This window comes from Lytechinus pictus, chromosome 13, assembly GCF_037042905.1.
Source record: "Lytechinus pictus isolate F3 Inbred chromosome 13, Lp3.0, whole genome shotgun sequence".
NCBI lineage: Eukaryota > Metazoa > Echinodermata > Echinoidea > Temnopleuroida > Toxopneustidae > Lytechinus > Lytechinus pictus.
In genome coordinates this window covers 11,383,861-11,404,644 of record NC_087257.1, presented here as the reverse complement: position 1 = coordinate 11,404,644, position 20,784 = coordinate 11,383,861, and the positions used below count along the sequence as shown (strand labels likewise).

At 35.2% G+C, this 20,784-nt stretch overlaps 1 protein-coding gene across 1 annotated transcript in view; it reads right to left on the bottom strand.

Moving 5' to 3' along the window:
* Positions 1-83: 83 nt before the first annotated feature.
* Positions 84-20,784, bottom strand: part of LOC129273988 (integrin beta-1-A-like) — a 55,781-nt gene continuing 35,080 nt past the window's right edge. The window contains exons 14-23 of the mRNA XM_064108111.1: positions 17,180-17,264; positions 16,069-16,211; positions 14,878-14,950; positions 14,316-14,397; positions 13,207-13,331; positions 12,082-12,174; positions 9,909-10,038; positions 9,113-9,223; positions 8,545-8,711; positions 84-6,783 (exon numbers count right to left, since the gene is read on the bottom strand). Of these exons, the coding sequence (XP_063964181.1) occupies positions 6,721-6,783; positions 8,545-8,711; positions 9,113-9,223; positions 9,909-10,038; positions 12,082-12,174; positions 13,207-13,331; positions 14,316-14,397; positions 14,878-14,950; positions 16,069-16,211; positions 17,180-17,264 (1,072 nt within the window). The 3' untranslated portion in view covers positions 84-6,720. The remainder of the gene's footprint in view (positions 6,784-8,544; positions 8,712-9,112; positions 9,224-9,908; positions 10,039-12,081; positions 12,175-13,206; positions 13,332-14,315; positions 14,398-14,877; positions 14,951-16,068; positions 16,212-17,179; positions 17,265-20,784) is intronic.

The window sequence follows — 20,784 nt, the reverse complement described above, 5'->3', positions numbered from 1 at the left end:
TCCCTACTAATTATCACACGGTTCTTCACTACAACTATATATCATAATCAAAGCACATGCAAGGAATTTAAAAAATGCAACAATTTACTGTTTCTACCAAAAAAGGCAACTTTAATCGTCATAATCCTCTTTACCAAAATCAGCTCTTATACATCATATAATCATTGTATCCAATATCACATTCAAAGGTGAAAAGATGGAATGGTAAAAATAACATTACTTTGATTACAGATAGATTATAAGGAATCTATGGACATACATGTATATGTAGTAGAGGGTAGCCTATGCTTTTAATAAAATAAAACAAATCATGTATAGATATCATACTAAAGAGGACAGAGAACTGGACCTCATCTCACAAATAGCTGTGATTAATGTCATCAGTAACAACTATAGAAAGCCATCGATACCATAATTCTCCACATTGCAACTTCGCAAACAAGGAGTACATGTATATGTAGTTTATCAATAACAATAATAATACCAACATGCTTACATAGCACATATCACTGCCAAATGCGTCCCTATGCGCTCAATTGGATATTATTACCCTGGCTTTAGCCCCGTAGCCTTTTACAGTGCAGTGGCATTTCAAGGAATAAATTCATGCCAGGTACCCATTTACCTCACCTGGGTTGAGTGCAGCACAATGTGGATAAATTTCTTGCCGAAGGAAATTACGCCTAGGCTGGGATTTGAACCCGCGACCCTCTGTTTCAAAGTCAGCAGACTAATCCACTGGGCCACAACGCTCCACGTATTAATTGGCGCATGCAGGAGTACACACTGTATCTGTAAAACTCTTTGAACTGACAAATGCATTCAAGAATTTCTATATATTGGCATCTCTGGCATTCCATAGTTATGAGTGACTGGATCAATTGCAACTCTATGTATGACAAAGCCCAAGAAAAGCTCTTCATAAATTGGATTATTTAATATATCTATACTGTTAAAGAAACGATGTCAGTAGAAAGACATTTACAGCAAAAAAAATCAAACACCCACACATGACTTTACATATCTACTTTAAGTTAGAAAAGTGAGAATAAAAAATAATTCCTTGATTTTGGTCACAGGAGGTCAAAGGTCAAAGACAAGGACAGATTTAGCACCATGGTGTTTATAAAGAAAATCAAATTCATCTTTTAAAAATGTATGATCGTCTTTGATAATAATCATAATTGCAGGAGAATTGACTAATCAACTTCACTACGTTTTCAAGAACCATACTGAATGTCCTTATGAATCATGTATAAAATTTGCATAATTAAATAATCAAAATAATTAATTCTACTAACACATTGAATAAGGTAATGAGAAAAATAAGAATATTACATTACATGTGATTGATATTGTGAACAACTTTGAGACATCACTTGTCAGTTTCACATTAGATTTGCAAAGAAAATTAAATTACACTATTGTTTGGTGGTAGCAAAGGTTCATGTTATACATAATTTTTCAAATCAGAGTGAACATTTGTCTCATTTATGGAATTTTTAAAATTTCAATGTTATTTGATTTGGACAAAATGGTCTGTCATGTTATTCACAGAGGAAAAAAGGTCTGAGCAAATCTAAATCTGCATATTCAAATGATATGTGAATACGCTATCTTTTTTAATGAAAAAACTGGTATAATGAACTATCAACTTACATCTATAGTGTCATATTAATTGACATGTATTTCAGTAGAGCATAATTCTAAGGGCATTCACACAGTCATCATATCTGCGTATCGATATCATTCAAGTATAGCTTCTGTGCAATAAACTAACTTAAAGGTGGATAATTTATATAATATCTGCTGTAAACTCATGTACGTTCTTTATGTTAAGCACAAATAGTAGGGGATAAAAAATCCATTAAACTCTAGCTTTCAATAATTTCCTTTACAAGCAAAGGTCATACACAAAGCGGAGTACATAAAAACAGATAAATGTGCATCAATCTAAAACTGCTCCTCTGACTCTGCATTATTTGCACATACATCTTTATTCTAAGATATCTAGCAAGCTTTCAGCGAATCATGAAAATGTAAGAAAATGATGTGTGATGCAAAACAAAAATGTACATTGTAGTTTCATGAAATTTTGAACATAACTCAAACTAAAATGGATGAAAGAGAAGACAAATGGCTTTTTGGGATTCAACATGATGTGCAACACAACAGCATTATCAAAGACGACAAGTTCATGTAAGAACTCATAATACGAGGATAAAGTATTTATTCAACATGTCTTTATAGCCTGCATTTATCTCCCAGTTAACTATATAATATACTGTTCCATTAGGCATATTGCTGTAGAAAATCACCAAACCAAAAAAGCAACATCATCATTGACCATGACCTAGGATACAATTTCAACTAATTGAAAATTGGATTGCATAGGATTGATTTGTTCTTAAAGAATCTAAAAATGCATCAAATAAACCGACACTGAACATTTACAAGGTATATTGCTTAAGAATGTCACTAACATACACCAGTTTTGATATTTTAGTATATCATTATAGTAATTTATTAGATGTTTCCATCTACATGTACAGTGTGTGCTTTTTTCAAGATCTTAAATTCTAGTATCTGATTCAAGAAAAAAATATATCTATATATCATGTCTCTTTTAAAAATACTTTGGAAGAATTTGTATACATGTCGAAGTGTAAATTTTGGCATGAAACACTGGAGGAATATAGGACATTCATCCCCCCCTTCAAAAAAAAAGAGCCACAATTCAAATGTCTCAGTCATTACCAGTAGCATTGCAACCTTGCAACATTTGTGTGACTACTGTCGGGATAATAAGGCGGTTTGTGCATTTCATCTGTGATCAGTGGCTAGCAATGCTTTAGCTTGAATAGATATGCAAACTAGTTGTTAACATCTATAAACACATTCACTTCTAATCTTTTATATTTTCAAATCAGAGATGATGGTCATTGAGCACATATGCCATGTGCAACTTTTATTGTCTAGCATGGCTGTGAGCCAGAAGATGATTTAGACACCATTTTCCAGAATTGCGACATCTTAAAAAATTAAAATAGTCCATGATCTTCGTTTTCACTTGATCTTTTTCTCTGCACCAACAATAGAAAAATCATTTACATGTATATAACTAAATTCCTGCATTAAATACTTAATGAAAATTGCATAAGTATACGATCAGTAATAGCTACAGTATCACAATTCATTTCTTTTCATTAAAGCTATTATTTCTTTTAAAGAAATTGGAAAGGGGAATTCTTTTTTAATGGTTGTGGTAATGATATGGATGACACCAGTGTTTGTGAATTAAATTTGAAAAGAAATGACAAAATAGCCTAATAAATATAAAATATAACAACACAAGTTGATAGAGAAAGATTTACACTACTGCACTCATTATAATACTTTGATATCAATCTTGGAAGATTAACATGTTATGTTCATTACACAAATATGATTAGAATATATATTTTTCTCCCCATCATCAAAGATTTTGCAAAATCTGACAAATACATATAATTCAAAATTAAACGAGAAATTGAAAACTTGTTTGAGCAATTCTTCTACAAGTATAAATAACTGCTTTTTCTACAATTGTTTATGTACAGCTATTCAAAACAAAAATGTATAGATTATGCACATGTAATCGCAATATTTGTTAATTTGTATTTTACAAGATATCGATATAATTTTAGCATAAAAATTGACGACATGATCCAAGCTCTCTCATTTTAATATTAAAAAGGATTTTTCACAAATATCATCTGTATTTGTAAGTGAAAAAACAATAGAGACAATAAGGAGTAAATTACTTTAACTTTCAAGATATTCGTTGAAATATCGGCAATTTTAAAAATAACATTAATATGTGACAAAAGAAGAAAATTACAAAAAAAAAGAAAATACGACCAAGAAACTGATGAACAAGGTTGATCATCACAAACATTATACTAAACTGAAAAGGCAAGTAGAATATGAATATAAGCAATGCTTCAAAACTTTTTTCCGGGCTTCATTTAAATATTCTTCCCTATTGAACAATGAACAGTATGGAAAACAAAGTAAACAAGAATATTTCTTGGTCGATCTACATGTATGCAAGGTGATGCATTATTGTCATGTCATGCAGCCCTTTTATGCAAAAAGTGACACACTCAATCAAGAGTCTGAAAGGATGAACTGAAAAGTAGTCAAGAATGTAATGTAGTCAATATCTGACATTCTTTAATTACAAAATTCATCATTGGTGATTAAGAGAATAATCGCAATAATAATTGTCAACATAAAATAAAAGATTGCTATCAACTAAGGAGAAACCATGCTCGGCATTTGGTCCTATACTTTACTGCTTTGGTTCATGTTTTTCAATCCACCATCTGCTACTTTTTTTTTTACATAGATGTGTTATATTCCTTTACAGTCAGATATTTTTTACAACTAATCATATAAGTTAAAAATTCTATTCTACATTTATTTCTTAAAATAGCAATCAACTTCAGATTTTTTTTGTCCATTTTCTCTACAATATGTATATACAAGCTGATTCTATACAAACAAATAGGAGTTGTAATATAATACATAACAAAACTGAGCCTAATGATTGGTGCATAAATTGGGATGTATATATTATATGGTCCATTTCCGCAACAAAAACATGCATACAAAGTGATTTCGGAGTCACATTACCTTTGGCAGAAAGTGCATATTTAAACTTTTTTACCATTATATTTAACAAACTTTTTAACTACTTATTCACAGCCCCGCCCCCCCAATTAGGTCACAATATGCATTTCTACCACAAGAATTACATGTGCATGTAATTATTTTATCACTAAAGTGAGTGATTTCAAGCTTGGTGATGACCTTTCTTTTCTGGTATTAGGTCAATTTTAATATCAGCCCAGGACCAAACTTAAAAATAGAGCTGGGGGGGCATTTCATGAAAGGACTTTTCAGACGTTTTATCCAACAGTTACCATAGTATCATCGATGCTTCTCAGCCAATCAGAATCAAGGAGAGTTGTCAGATCTGAAAACTTGTCAGACAAATTTTTTTGATGAAATACCCCCCTGATCCTGGGTTGAATCTCACCAAGTGTTGAGCTCTTAATAATGTGAATGAATCATTTTTGTCAACTCAGATTAGGTTTTGGAGCTAAGGAATTGCAATCTAAAGCACAGGACCGTTTTCACAAGGCAGGTGAATGATTTTCGAAGGATGCGAAGTTTGAACATAATGGCAAAGTCTGTCATTCCTACTTTCTGCTGCAAAAGCTTGCAAAACACGCGCGTAAGTTCGGAAGCTTTGAAAATCCCCCGTGAGAGTTCTTCTTAGTTTGCCAGAAACAGACGCACGATATTTGTACAAATTGCGCGAGAATGATTTGCGAACACATTGCTGTGCAGACTGTTGGAGACAAACTTCTCCACATCCACTTTTCCTACATTTGCAAACCGTTCGCATGCCCTGTGAAAACAACGTTTAAATTGTACTTCTAAACCCAACACCAACACCAACCTTGTAATCACCCAATGCAAGTGAAGGTAACATTTTGTGTTTACACATCCAGATGTGTGAATACAATACCAACCCAACTCACTATAGACCTACCGGTACACAAAGACAAGACACTGACATAGCGACATATATATAAAAACAAAAAACATACATAAATTATTAACTTTATACAAAATTTTGTTTACATTATGGCAATATTCCTTTGTTCTGTAGATTCAGAACAAAAAAATTACGCTCTTTAAAAAGACTATCGATCAATGCCAGATTGATAACACATGTTCAATTCCAGGGATGAGCCGTTTTGTATGTTACAAAAAAGCTTGAGTTATTGCCCGCCAGAAAATGAATTGTTTGAGTCATATACTCGGAACTTTACACCTAAATATTTCAAACAAGATTGAACTAAAGCCACAAAATATATTGTCCGATTTAAATTTCAATCTTTTGATGCTGAAGCTACCATGAACCCTGCTAAGAATTTACTTTTTAAAAATCTTGACGCTTCTGACTGGTGTAGTCCCATATATACACATTTCTGTGTGCACTGTACAGGTACTTTCCCTTCTAACATCATATCCCTGTTGCATACTAGACAATGAAATTATAGTGAATGCTCACATCACACATACACACACTGATCAAGATAAATATATCATTTTTTCATCTAAAATATTGTGGATAAACTTATAACAGCCGACCTATTTAATTAATAAACAAAGTGGTAAGTCATGATTGCATGAATTCATTGTCGGAAAGATATTATCAAACTCTGTTTTAGAATTTTAGTGCATGTAGTTCACAGAAATAGCCTGTGTGCTCCACCTGGAGGGGAAAATATTCTCCATAACATCCACAACGATCTTGGAGTCATGCCATTGTGGTTTAAATACACTCTGCATGTTAGCCAGAGTACAAGTAATTCATTGAGCAAAACACTAGTATTATCATCACTGCTGATTTATGTATGAACTGGCTGCACTTACCGTACGTAAGCCAATTAATACATGCATGTTCATAAATTTTTTTCCTCAATCCACTTTTCAAACTCAAACCACTGCTACAAGGATTTGTGTGTAGTTAACTTCATTGTGTGTACACTGCTTCAATCCACTGTATAAAAAACCCTATTAATTTTTATTGCTGAATGGAATTTATATTTTAGAATATAAAGAGAAAGATTAATAAAAATAACTGGCACTTGAGGTCCTTTCTCATTTCTGGTAGACAGGGTTCTTGAATGTAGATGTTGATGGCTTGTATATCGGATTTTCATTCTGGAAATTAATTGATTGAGAAAAGGAAAGAAAAGTATGATATGCATTAGTATATCACATTGAAAGTTAGTGTGGGCCAGAAGAATTGAAAAAAAAAATAAAGAGGTAAAGATACTGTATGTAACAATGGCAGAGATTGTGAAATACACTCGAGCATTAGGACTATCGAGCATCATGTGAAACATGAAAATGAAAATCCATATTTTATCATTGGAAATAGACATGAAATGAAATAATCCAAAAATTTGTTTTGTCCAATTGATCGTGTCCCCGGCAGCCGCTGCGCAGCGCCAGAACGACAATGCTCTATCCTTTTAATCGTTGAACGCCAAACAGGGTAGCAGCAACTCCCATCTTTTAAACATCTTTTGGTCTGACGCGGCCGGAGTTTGAACTCCGGACCTCCCGATTGTGAGACGGATGCTCTACCTACTGAGCCAACACATCGGTGACATATTACCAATGTCTTGGGGTAGAACTGTTCAACATGAACACCAATTTTGTTAGGAAGCTACATATATTTTTCTTCTTTCTTTTTTTTCTGAGGGGGGGGGGGGGGAAGGTACATGCCTACAGACAGGATAACACTGGCACTGACATAGCAATGCACATGTCTCATTGGCATACTGTATACCATTGAAAAAGCTTGTGTTTTTCTTTGGACAGACTCCCATTTATCAAGTTAAAGTGTTCTGAGGTTGAATTCATAACTGTAATGCAAGTACATATGTGTGGAATGTGGATCATGGACCTGGCCATGGAGGGTATAATCTATTATTTCTGGGGGAAGGGGTTGCTGTGACAATGCCTTGGGGTGGATCAGTCTCACTCTGATGTAAGCTTCTACATGTAGGCTTATATTTCCACACACAAAAAATAATGAATAAATAAATGTTGTGTTTTAAAAACTTGATTGAAAATGGGAATCACATTAAGAAAATAACGTAAGTTAGTGGGACTCAAAGGCCCGAATTCACAAAGGTGGTTTTGAAAACCCATGGTTGAATCAATGGTTTATGTAGAATTCCTGTATAAATTACGCTTAATTTAGCGCGTATCGGGCGCGTGTATAAAAAATGTCCAATGCTGATGCGCGCTTTTGTCACAGTGCGCCAATTGACGCCTGTTGCCATGGTTAGATACGCTATTTTATTCATGAGTCCACTGTTTTTATTCATGAGTCCACTGTTTTTATTCATGAGTCCAGTCTTCAAACAGTGGACTCATGAATAAAATAGCGTATCTAACCCTGGTAACAGGCGTCAATTTGGCGCACTGTGACAAAAGCGCGCATCAGCATTGGACATTTTTTATACACGCGCCCGACACGCGCTAAATTAAGCGTAATTTATACAGGAAATCTGCATAAACCATGGATTCAACCATGGGTATTCAAAACCACCTTTGTAAATTCGGGCCAAACAGAACAAATACAAAGAGAAATCAAGACAACGAAATGACATGAAAGGAATGGAAATGGAGAGTAGTGAAAGTGAAAGAGAGAGGGAAGGCAGATTTGGACAAAGAAGAGATTCAAGAGGAAGAGAGGGAGAGAGAGCGAGAGAGAAAATATTGAGAGAGAAAGAAAGGGAGAAAGAATCAGCATTGGAGAATAAACATAGAAAGAAAGAAAGGGGAGGGGGAAGAAGAAAGGATATGACTAAACATAAACAGAAGACAAATGGACAAAGTGAAAGACAAAAAGACACAAAGAAAAGACTGAAAGAAAAGTACGAGAGAAAGAAAGATCTTATTTCTCACCTGTCCCCACCGCGTATCCTGCCTTTCTTTTTCAAATAATGCAAATTCTCTCCTGTCTTGAACGAAGACTAGCAACCTCCAAACAAGTAATAGAGCCAATCCAACGATGATGATACCGACAATAATACCAATGATAACATGAAGAATATTCACCGGTACAAAGCAGACTGGAGAAGGGACAAAATTATAAGAATAATTTTAATATTATCTTCTTTCATAATTCTAATGCTTCTTTGATTACAAAAACGAAATACACAGATATGCGAGAAAATAAAGATACATGTAAACAAATGAATAAATAAATAAAAGGCAAAAAACACAGAAAGGCCAATTAAAGTAAGTCACTGCAATTGCAGTAAAAGACGATATTGAGCAGAATGGTTTTATCCACCAAGTACAAATGTAAGAGTAGCAGTAGACAAATACTTGGTGGTAATTGTGTTGGATTCCATTCAAAGTCACCTTGCTGATTACTACAATTAGAATCTTGAAATTCCAATATGCGCTCACAGTCAATTAATTAAAATAAACAGCCTTCACAAGCACGATTCAGAAACCATTTTCTCACCTTTTTCTTTCTGCACATATAAAACGAGGGATCCATTGGGAAATTTAGCATAGGTAAAGATGATTGAACAATCGTCATCATCTTCTGCTAGACATTTCTCTGATCCATCAGCTGTCAACATAAAAATAAAATATAATATCATGTTCATAGAGAAAGATGGATAGATACATATATATAATTTCTATTTTCCCATGGTGAAAATCCAAACAGATACATAGTCTGTATTCAAGCCGTGCCATACCATATGAACAGGATTACCAGCGCAAACTCTTATATGCTTCTTTTTAACCAAGAGTGCAAGAGTAAAAGTATTTGTGTCAATGTCTAATGAACAGATTAATTATCTTACAAAGGGGAAAAAAACTCCTGAACAAGATAGACTAGGAAATGTATATTAACATATAAAATAGTTTGGGTACTTTGCTGCAAGCAAGTAGCATATTTGCTTATTATTGTCACAAAAGGCACATTTCTTTCAAGAACATTCTTTATTCATCTATCTTTATTCCTAATAAACAAATCTTAATAAGAACAAATAAAACAAGAGAAAAATCGTTGTTGCCAATTCAGAGAATTAAAAACTGACCAATAAAGACTTAAAATAATCCATTGAACAAAATAAAGCAAGTTAGTTCCCCAAATTAAAACTGTGTGAGTGTGTCCCTAAAATAATGAATAATAATTTCTCTAAAGGCACGACAATTATGCCGCATTTATTGTACAGGGATAAGAGACATCTGATAAAGAGCTAATAGGCCCAGTATAAGCAAGTATAATAACTATAATTATTACTTACGAATCTCAAGGGTATCGACCAAGATAACCGGGAATGGACACATATCACATTCATCTTTAGTAAGTCCTCCTGTACCAAAGGCCTTGCACTGGACACACTTCTCATTTCTAGAACACTGGCCGCTACAGGTCTATGGATTGACAAGATAGTAAAATAACAATCAGCGAGCTCATAAATACAATGCCATGGGTGATTCCAAGTTCAGTGTCGACCTTTTGGTGTTGGTGTTAGGTCAATTTTTACACGAGTATATCACCAAACATAAAATGAAGATGGTCCTAAAAAGTCATTCACTAGTTGAAGAGATGTCAATAATGTGATCTGGATCAGTTTTATAAACTCAGAATAGGTTTTGGAACTAGGGGAAGCAATCCAATTTGTGCTTCCAACACCAACACCACACTTGAAATACCCAATCTGAACAGGTGCACATAAATGTCACTTTAATAAAAATCTAATAATAATTATAATAGCAATGACAGGTTTATGTAACGCATTTCAGACTTGTAAGGACTATCAATGCGCTCTACAGAAATAATATGAACAAAAATGAAATTATAGATTTAAAGAGTGGAAAGCTTAATACTTCACTTAAAGGACAGCAACATTAATCAATGATATATGGCTGAACTACAATGAATAATAATTAAAAACTTCAATAAAGAGATATGTCTTAAGTTCGGTTTTGAAAAGTCTAGGATTGTTTTGTAATTGGAGAGTGCTAGGGAAAGAATTCCGAAGGGTAGGGCCACTGGAGGTGAAGGACCTCTTGCCATGTGTCTAGTTCTTTGTCTTGGTGCTTGAAGTAGTTTGATTGATTGATTTTATTTCTCGTGATAAAAAAACAATACAATATATACATTCAGAGAATAAAAAGTTAATAATTGAATTACATAGTGAACAGGTATATGAATTTGAAATTATAAAACTTATAAGAGCAATATGGGAAAAAACAAAGAAGCTACAAGGAGCTTGAAATGGGTTATTCCCACTTGATAGGTTGATGAACTTAAAGGACAAGTCCACCCCCACAAAAAGTTGATTTGAATAAAAAGAGAAAAATCCAACAAGCATAACTCTGAAAATTTCATCAAACTCGGATGTAAATTAAGAAAGTTATGACATTTTAAAGTTTTGTTTAATTTTACAAAACAGTTATATGCACATCCTGGTTGGTATGCAAATGAGGGGACTGATGACATCACTCACTCACTATTTCTTTTGTATTTTATTATATGAAATATGAAATATTCTAATTTTTTCCTCATTGTCCTGTGAAACAAAGTTTTATTCCTCCCTGGAAATGTGGCATTAACATTGTTATAACATTTTATGGTTCAGTTAAGTTGGTCCTTGATGTCAAATTGGTAAAAATTGAAATATTGTATAATTCAAACAATAAAAAACAAAAGAAATAGTGAGTGATGGACATCATCGACTCACTCATTTGCATACCACTGAGTTGTGCATATAACTGTTTTGTGAAAAATTTATTCAAATCAACATTTTTCTGGGGTGGACTTGACCTTTAATGACCTGAAACTCTGAAAGAATTGCCTTGCAGCTAGAGCACCACTCTATTAATATAAACTACATTTTAAACACCTATCCTCAATGATTATTCTAGAATATGATTTCATTCTTAAACCTGACTTTAACTTTCGCTTGTATTTCAAATACTCGTGTATTGTAAATTTTGCGTGAACCATGTATACCTGAATTGGAATTATTTCCTCATGTTGACATGTTTTATTCATATTTTGTTTTGTTCTGTGTATATACATGTACATTGTATCTACAGTACATGTGTGTAAACCAGTGTAAAAAAGAATTTCCTAAATGGACAATAAATTTATTCAATTCAATTCAATCATAAAAAGCAGTTGAAAATAGCTTGCCCCTAGATGTTTGTGGCTGAAAGGTGTATCTATAATTCAGAGTGCCCTACAGGATCAGTGTATATAGTTCACTGCTGGTGCATTCTAAGTCAATGTTCCCAGATGTATTCACTTTTCAAAATCGTTTCTCAAATTTCAAAAAATCAAGATACAAGGATTTAATAAACTAGCTAGCAACGATATGTGAAGCACAAAATACATACGAAAAACCCCAAATAACATAAACAAATAATCTCAGAACAATAAGAGGTGATAAGGAAGGGTCAAGAACTTACCGGACAATCTTGGCATAGCGGTCCCCTATAGGCTGACGTAGCATTGCATCTACACTCGCCACAAACGCAGACCCCTTGACCATTACATATGGTCTGGATAGGAAAAAGAAAGAAATATGGTCAAAAAAAATATTTGAGTTTGTAATATATGTATTCTACCCATTATAAAATCAAGGACTAGGGTTAAAAACGAGGTTAAAAACAAGCTAACAAGAGTGAATAGATGGTCTAATAAGTACAAAACCTGAGCCAAACTTGAATAAAGCTACCTCATAAAGAAACACCCTCGCTCATTTTAAAACCTTCTCTCTATCAAACTTGATTGTCTACATCAATTCAATCCATGCAAGTTATTTTTACAGAAAGACTTTGCATTAGCTAAGCATGGCACAAGTCCTATATTGTTAATGCAATTCTGGTCAATAGCGTAACTCCAGTCAAACCATAACTACACTAATTCTTCCTTCCCCTCTCCCCTGCCTTTCCTCCCTCCACTCTCCCTCCCACATCTCTACCTCCCCTCCTCTTTACTCTACTCCTCCGCTTTCCTCCATCCTTCCCTCCCTCCCTCTCTTTCTCCCTTCTCACCCACCCCCCTTGCGTACTCCCATTCTCTCTCCTTCCCCTTATCTTACTCCCTCTCCTCCCTCCCTTGCCCTTCTCTTCTTCTATTCCTCCCCTCCCATTCTCTCTTCCTTCCCACTCCCTCCCCTGCCCTTCTCTCCCTCTATTCCTCCCCTCCTTCTCTCCCATTCAATCTTCCTTACTCCCTCCCTTGCCCTTCTCTCCCTCTATTCCTCCCCTCCTTCTCTCCCATTCAATCTTCCTTACTCCCTCCCTTGCCCTTCTCTCCCTCTATTCCTCCTTTCCATCTCTCCCATTCTCCCTCCCTTGACCTTCTCTTCCTCCATTGCCCTTCTCTCCCTCCTCCCTTCCCTTGATCCCATTCTCTTTCCTCCCCTGCCCATCTCCCCCTTTAGTCCTTCGTTCCTTCCATCCTTCCCTCCCTTGCTCCCATTCTCTCTTCGTCCTCTCTCACTTCCTCCTCCCTTCTTATCTCCCATTTTCTGTTTCCCCTCCCTGCTCCTCCCTCCCTTACTCCCACTTTCCCCTCCAGTTTCTTACATCTTGCGTCATACAGGTATCTGTACGAGTAGAACACTCGCAGGCATCTCCGCTGTACCCCGGTTTACACTGGCATCGACTTCTCCGCAGGTATTCATCACACACACAGCGCCCTCTATCCTCACCTGTAAGACAATCACATCATTGGAGTAAAATGAGAGTGATTATGGGCCCTGTAACTTAATAGCAATTGATCGTGGGGCTCGTTTCTACAATCAATTGCAATATTGTACATTATCAATCGTAAATCGACCTCACAATCAATCACAATCAAAAAGCTATATGTTACATTGCCCTGGTAAACTGAATGGATAGGTCAGCAAAAATGTTGTTGATGGACATACCTATGCTAACTTGTTGAGGAGAGCAGCGCACTGTATGTGGAATGACTTTAGCGAAGCTGATTTAGTTTTTATTTAAATCTATCCAAGGAAAGGCTAATTACAATTGAGAAGGGGATATTATTCCAGTCCTTTAAAGTGGATTTCTTCCTGAGGTCAAGTTGATTATATAAAAACAGAAAAGAAACATGACTTTGGAGCCAAAATTAAACAAACAATTAATTTTAGAGTATGCCATTCGCAGTCCAATTTTTTTGCTTACACTGGCATATTCCTCCCAACTATCATTGATTCCATACATTAATTTTCTCAGTCAGTTACAGCTGAACATACATGTTTATAATGTGGAGGAGTTTATACATCATTTCACATTTCTGAAAATGTGTTGTTTGTTAAAGGAAATCATATATAGAACGAAATGCATAAAAGAGTAGTTTGAAACACATTTTTTTTTAATGAATCCTTTTTTTTTTTATAGATTTTTGACAAACTTTCACTCTATGTCTCCCTTATTTTCCTTCATTTATTGGAAGCAAATAAACGTTAGAATTGAGTTAATTAATTCATATATCATAAAAAATAAGAATTTAGTAAAATTTACTTATGCAATCGTGAGGATAATGTCACTCTCTACCTCCATGCAAATTTTTGTCACGATCGTAATATCCGCGGGCCAAGATATTACGGGAATGAAAAAAGCCCCCTCCTCCAGAAATGTAAACTCTCAAAATAGCCCAGGTAAGTTAGGGATAAGTTTTATAAACTCACCTCCACACAGCTCCCCTTGATATCTGTCACAGTTGAAGTTATCGCATTCACAGAATGGACCAGACACAATTTCGGTCGGTTTCTGTCACAAAACAAGATGGGTAGAAAAGTTATAACCTTCAGCTTTCATGCAGGCTTCATGTAATATAAATAACAAATTTAAGTAATAGGGGGAATCTGAAAATCCCAGTCTATTTTTATTCTCCATGTAGGCAATTAAAGCAAAATCAATTCTAAATCATAACGCCATCATCGACTTGAGGCCGATTTGGAATTTACTCCGAACAAAAAGGCTTGCAGAAAAGCGGAATAATGATTTTATTATTCTGAACTTATGCTAAGCTACAAATAAAATAATGTTACTTCTTGCAACTTTCAAAGGTTATGAAATGAATGATATTTCAATTCAATTAATTTCCACTTTTTAAGACCAAGATATGTACAAAATGCAAAAGGCTATTTGTTCATGGACGATGTCGCATCGGATCATATAGTAAGCGGCTGGCTTCAGAAAAAGCAATATTGTGCGAAGATATACAAGGTTAATGTCATTTATACTCACTGGTCTTGGAAAGCAGATGCAGTTTCCACACACACAAGATCCTCTTCCAGAACAAACGATGGTAGTATTCGGTCTGCACAAAAAGAACAGAGAGAGAGACTAGTACTGTCTTAAAGCAGATACAAACCTGCACTCTTAACAACACCACCTCAAGTCCTTATCTAGCTCCTCAAATGTGGTCAGGTTCAATACCCATGATGCAAAATTCTGAGTGTAGTCTTGTAATATAGGCCCGCTTGAATAATAAAATGCTCTTTCACTTCTCGATACATTCATATTGCAGTACATGTAATTATGTTACTAAGTAGAAAAACAAGTACATGTATGTTCCTCTAAAAACATTTTAGTTTCTTTATACAAACGAAATATAATGATCTCAAAAAGTATATATCAAGTGCTTGAATTGTTGGAGAAACATGCATACTACACCTACAAAAGTGTGTGTACTAAAACAAAATCTACATTACACATTTGATAATAGCCACTCATCTATTATAAAACAAAAAGACTGCACATATCTGCGTGGATGGGACTATACATACACGGTGGTCTTGTTTCAAATGTACATAGCCCATTTTGTTTTTTCTACTAATATTATAAATGTGAAGGCATTTGGAGAGCAAACCTTTGCACAAGACCGTCATTCTTTTTCGAGGACTATTCCCCTTACAAGAGCTACATGTTTGTTGGCCCGGGGGGGGGGGGGGGGGGTACTTAGATTTGGTTTGGACGGGGGTGTGCGGCTGAAGGTTCAAAACCCATACCCATATTTGCGAGTCATTTTGGCTAAAGATAGTACCTATCTTTAAGGATTAAATTTGACAAGCAAAAAAAAAAGAAAAAAAAGGTTATCATCCAACATTGGAGGAGAATATGGACCCATGTTTAGGGCCAGTATCTAAAAATTGGGGCCATGTTTAGGGATTTTCCAGCATAAAACCATAGCCCATGTTTAGGGATTTCTTCTAAAAAAGCGACCAATTCCAGCGGCACATTTCCGTATGCCTGATTTCGATTTGGGGGGATAAATTTCCTGTAACCCCTCAGATTTGTTTTTGCTTCAATGATATACTCACAATGGTAACAATGGTAACATATATATATATATACTCACAAACCCAAGGTAACATATATACACTCACAAACACAAGGGTAACATATATATACTAAAAAACACCAGGGTATACTCACGATCTACATGGTGCATCATTGTCTTCTAACGAAGGATCATCGCTGCTACATTCACAGTATCTACCATAATGACCAGTATTACAGATACAACTTCCACATTCTAAGGTCCCGTTACCTCCACTGCATGTAGGACTATTGGGGACCTACGAGAGATAGAAAAAAATCCAAATACACATTTTGTGTAATCAAGTTGCTAAGTCATTATGTTTGTGGTATATGAAAATGTTTTTGAAGGGTAGTTAGAGAACTATGTGTTAAGACTTTGGAATGAATGATATTTAGATTAAGATTTCTATGACCGATGGAATAGGGCCATTCATGCACATTTTCTGTGATATCCCGAAGAGATGTACATGTACCGCCCTTTCACACAGTACAAAGAAATTGTAATTGAATGACGATTCCAGTGAAAAGCAAGGCTAATGATGGATTTTTATCACGTGTGAAACCAAACTGGAATCACCAACGCTTCCGGAGGTGAATTCCAGTTAAGTTTCACTCAAATTACTGTACAAATAATTTGCCGCATAGTATTCTACAATAGGCTTTTTTTTCTGGCTAATGCAGCAACATGCAGCTTATAGCGCAATGGTGTGAACCAGGCTTTATAACTACATGTAATTAACGTTGAAGTTCTTCTGATGCACAACATTTGCTCTGATCTTAATATCTCAGAGGGCATACATGTAGGGTTAGAGTGAAGATCGTAATTTGGTTTTTTTGTTCAAAATAATGCAAAGATAAGGATTAGGGCTTATTTAATTTTGGAGGTAAGGGTTTTTTTTTGGCTTAACCAGCAGATTTTCCATCAGAGCAACCGTCCCCAGTGCAAATGCCATGGAAGCATTCTTCTAAACCAACAGTTTTTCTTCAAATATTTGCAAGTGAACCTTTGGTTGACAAACCCTTCCCTCTACACCCCCCCCCCTAAAAAAAGGATCTTGGCAGTCGAGCTCAACCATATCCATGATACAGATTTTTTTAGAGAAAAGAATAGACATTCGAAGCATTCATCAGTACTAACATTATTTCAATTGAATCTCAAAAAAAGGTTGATGTTTGAAAGTTTAAAATAGGCCTAAATTATCCTGATGAAAAAAGAAATACATACCTTTCGTTGTTCGCATTCACAGTCACACTCAAACTGGACATTAACTTTGAGTTCTTCATTGAACCCAATTGGTCGAACTGTGAACCTGGACAATTAAAGAATGACAATTTTTAAAAATGAGTTGAAGCAATCAATCTATTTCTTTCTGACAATACTTGATATTAAGAAAGATTCTTTTACATTTCTGTTTAACTGGATATCAACAATCTTATCCTAAATTTCAGCAGATACATTTAAGGGGAAGTTCACCCTGTCAAAAAGTTTATTTTACAAAATAGCAAAAAATAGGTTTGATAAAATCCATGAAAAAATAAAAAGTTATTAGAATTGCAATTAATTGATTTGTGACATCATATGCAAGCAGCTTTCGTACATATCGTATCGTAGAACATCAATAAAATGTCATTTTCTCAGGGGAAATTGTTCTATTACCGTATTATACATGTTCATGTATGTATTTTATGGTGATGTCCCTCAATCAATCATTTTCAGTTCATAACAGGGTAAAAATTAATTATTTTTTTCTGGGGCTACTTTTGAGCTCACCAGACCAAATTTGCCACATTGTATGAAGGTTTACATTGGACTCTATGTGAATTTCAGGGGCTTTTGTTTAGTTTTCCAGGGCTTTGTAGGGCATTCGGGGGCAAATTCGCACCAAGCCCCCGTGTAATTTTTCCCCTGGTTCATAATGACAGTTTAGCGACATATCAACATGGTTACTTGCCCTTGTATTTACTTGTTGATATCCTCTCAATAAATAGCACAGGATGTCGCTTTAATCTCCATTACTTGGCCAGGATTTGACCCAGTTCAACATACACGACCTGGGATAACACCCCACCCATCCCCAAACCCCTCCCTAGCAGACCTACACATATTCATGACAGGGAACTTTCAACACAATTTGCATAGGTAACTAAATGTCATCATAAATATAGGGTATGCAAATTAATTTAAACAATGACAATTCACAAAATCCATCCATATTCATTAATGCAGAATTGATTACATAAGTTTAAAATAAAAAGAATCTGATTCACCGATTGCTCAATAACTGTAATTATTTTTATTAATGCCAACCTCACCCATCCCTCCTCTTGTTTTCCCATGGCTTTAATAGTCACATAGTCATATTAGTAAACTATAACTCTATGAAATCTACCAAAGCTATTGGGTTATTTCCAATGACATACCCTCGGTCGGTTTGGAGTCGCTTCTGTTTTTTAGACTAGTATTAGGGATTAAAGGGGAAGTTCACCCTGACAAAAAGTTTATTTTAAAAGTAGCAAAAAAATATTGCCTAAGGTTTGAGAAAAATCCATCAAAGAATTAAATAGCTATCAGAATTTCAATTATTTGATTTGTGACGTCATACATGTATACGAGCAGCATTCCTACATAGCGAATGGTAAAAGATCAATGAAATGTCATTTTCTCAGAAAATTGAAAATGGTTTTTACTGTACCTTTTGTATATCAATAGACAAATCATTTCACACTCAATCATAGAAAGAGAACAAATAAAAGTCATCAGGAACCATTAAAAAGTGAAATTCATGTTTTTTATATTACATAACATATGGGGCAGCTGCTCCTTTATGACGTCACAAAACTTAAAATTCTAATAACTTTCTTAATCTTTAACAGATTTACTTCAAACCTTCGCCAATTTTTCTTATTTTTTCTGTTATTTTTACAAACTTTTCTTCAGGGTGAACTTCCCCTTTAATAGTTAGTTTTTTAATCCACTTTCAGAGTATGACCAACATAGAGTCTAACCATTTGTTTACATGACAGCAACTGAAGGTTCATATAATCATGATTCTCTACTTCCTGTTAAATATCTGTTTAGGAACACCACCAAGGGCAGGCTGGTACAACAGAATTGAAACAAAGCAAGGTTCAGAAATTTAAACAAACATGGCTTGCTAATGACACTGCAACTGAAGAGATGGTACATGTATGCCAAAACATCGGAGTGCCAAAGAATAGCTGCTATTGGCACATAATAAATTTTTATTCAATTTAAAAGAGGATGTGGTTACTCTTGTTGCAAATTGAAATAGATGATCTGACGTTAATTCTAGTATTCAAATTGATATGGAACCATGTATACGTCTCTCTCTCCCTCTTTTCCTTCCCCTTGTTTGTCCTTTTTTGTAATCCTTTCTTTTTCCCTCCCTCCCTCCCTCCCTCCCTCCCTCCCTCCCTCCCTCCCTCCCTCCCTCCCTCCCTCCCTCCCTCCCTCCCTCCCTCCCTCCCTCCCTCCCTCCCTCCCTCCCTCCCTCCCTCCCTCCCTCCCTCCCTCCCTCCCTCCCTCCCTCCCTCCCTCCCTCCCTCCCTCCCTCCCTCCCTCCCTCCCTCCCTCCCTCCCTCCCTCCCTCCCTCCCTCCCTCCCTCCCTCCCTCCCTCCCTCCCTCCCTCCCTCCCTCCCTCCCTCCCTCCCTCCCTCCCTCCCTCCCTCCCTCCCTCCCTTCCTTCTTTCTTTCTTTCTTTCTTTCTTTCTTTCTTTCTTTCTTTCTTTCTTTCTTTCTTTCTTTCTTTCAATTGCTCATAGCCCCTTTCCTCCCTTTTAACAACCATACACCTTTTTTATGAATATAAGCATTCTTTTGTTTCTCTCTCTCTAATATTTTCATTTCTATTATACTGTCTACATATACCTTCATATTTTGTTTTGGTAAAGGAAAAAACTTAACAACTTGATAGGGTACTGCCAAATTATCAGATTGAATCAGACTTCAATACATGCACGCTCACCACTCAGTGGGGAGTGTCCCAATGTAACACTACTTGTATATTGACTACTTATACATGCATACTCAAACATATCTGAACTAAACATCATTCTCCTGAAAACTTTACTTTGCTGGATACAAGCTTTAGTCCACGATCACTATGTCAATCAGCCCCTTTTGTCACATTGCAGGGCATATATCCCACACACTTCCTGTTCTTCAAAGTATATACATGTACATCCTCCCTCATATAAACATGTATATATATATATATTTCATATCTCCTTTCAGAAGCAGCTCTAGGATAGTTCCTCTTCCTGATATCAATAACTGGTGAATGAAAATCTTAGTGTCATCCCAGTTTATATTATTTTATGGAAGAGAAGCTTATCAACTTCATTTCAATATAACAACAATAATCACTGACAGTTTCTTTCCAGTTTATACTATTTAAAGGAAGAGAAACTTCATTTCAATATAACAGCAATAACAGCAAAAACGACAAATAAGAACCATTAACTATTAAATAATCACCAAATTCTAATAAAATTTTGAAGAACAGTAGAGGTATAAAAGTTAATATGTTAAAATTTGTTTGTTTTATTTTCTATTTTTATAAGCACCTTAATAGCAAGGATGTAATTTCCTTTCAATGAAAAAAAATTGGGAGCTTTATGTCTCCCCTGAAATCAAATTGGATTTCATAAAAACAGAAAAAAGAGAAATACTTGTATATATTGACAAAGGTCTAGCTGAAAACACATCAAACAATATATATCATAGGTCTTTTAAACATTGCAATATCACATGAAAGCATCTTCATGTACCATCTTATGGCATGTTTTTTTTAATATAAATTGAACCT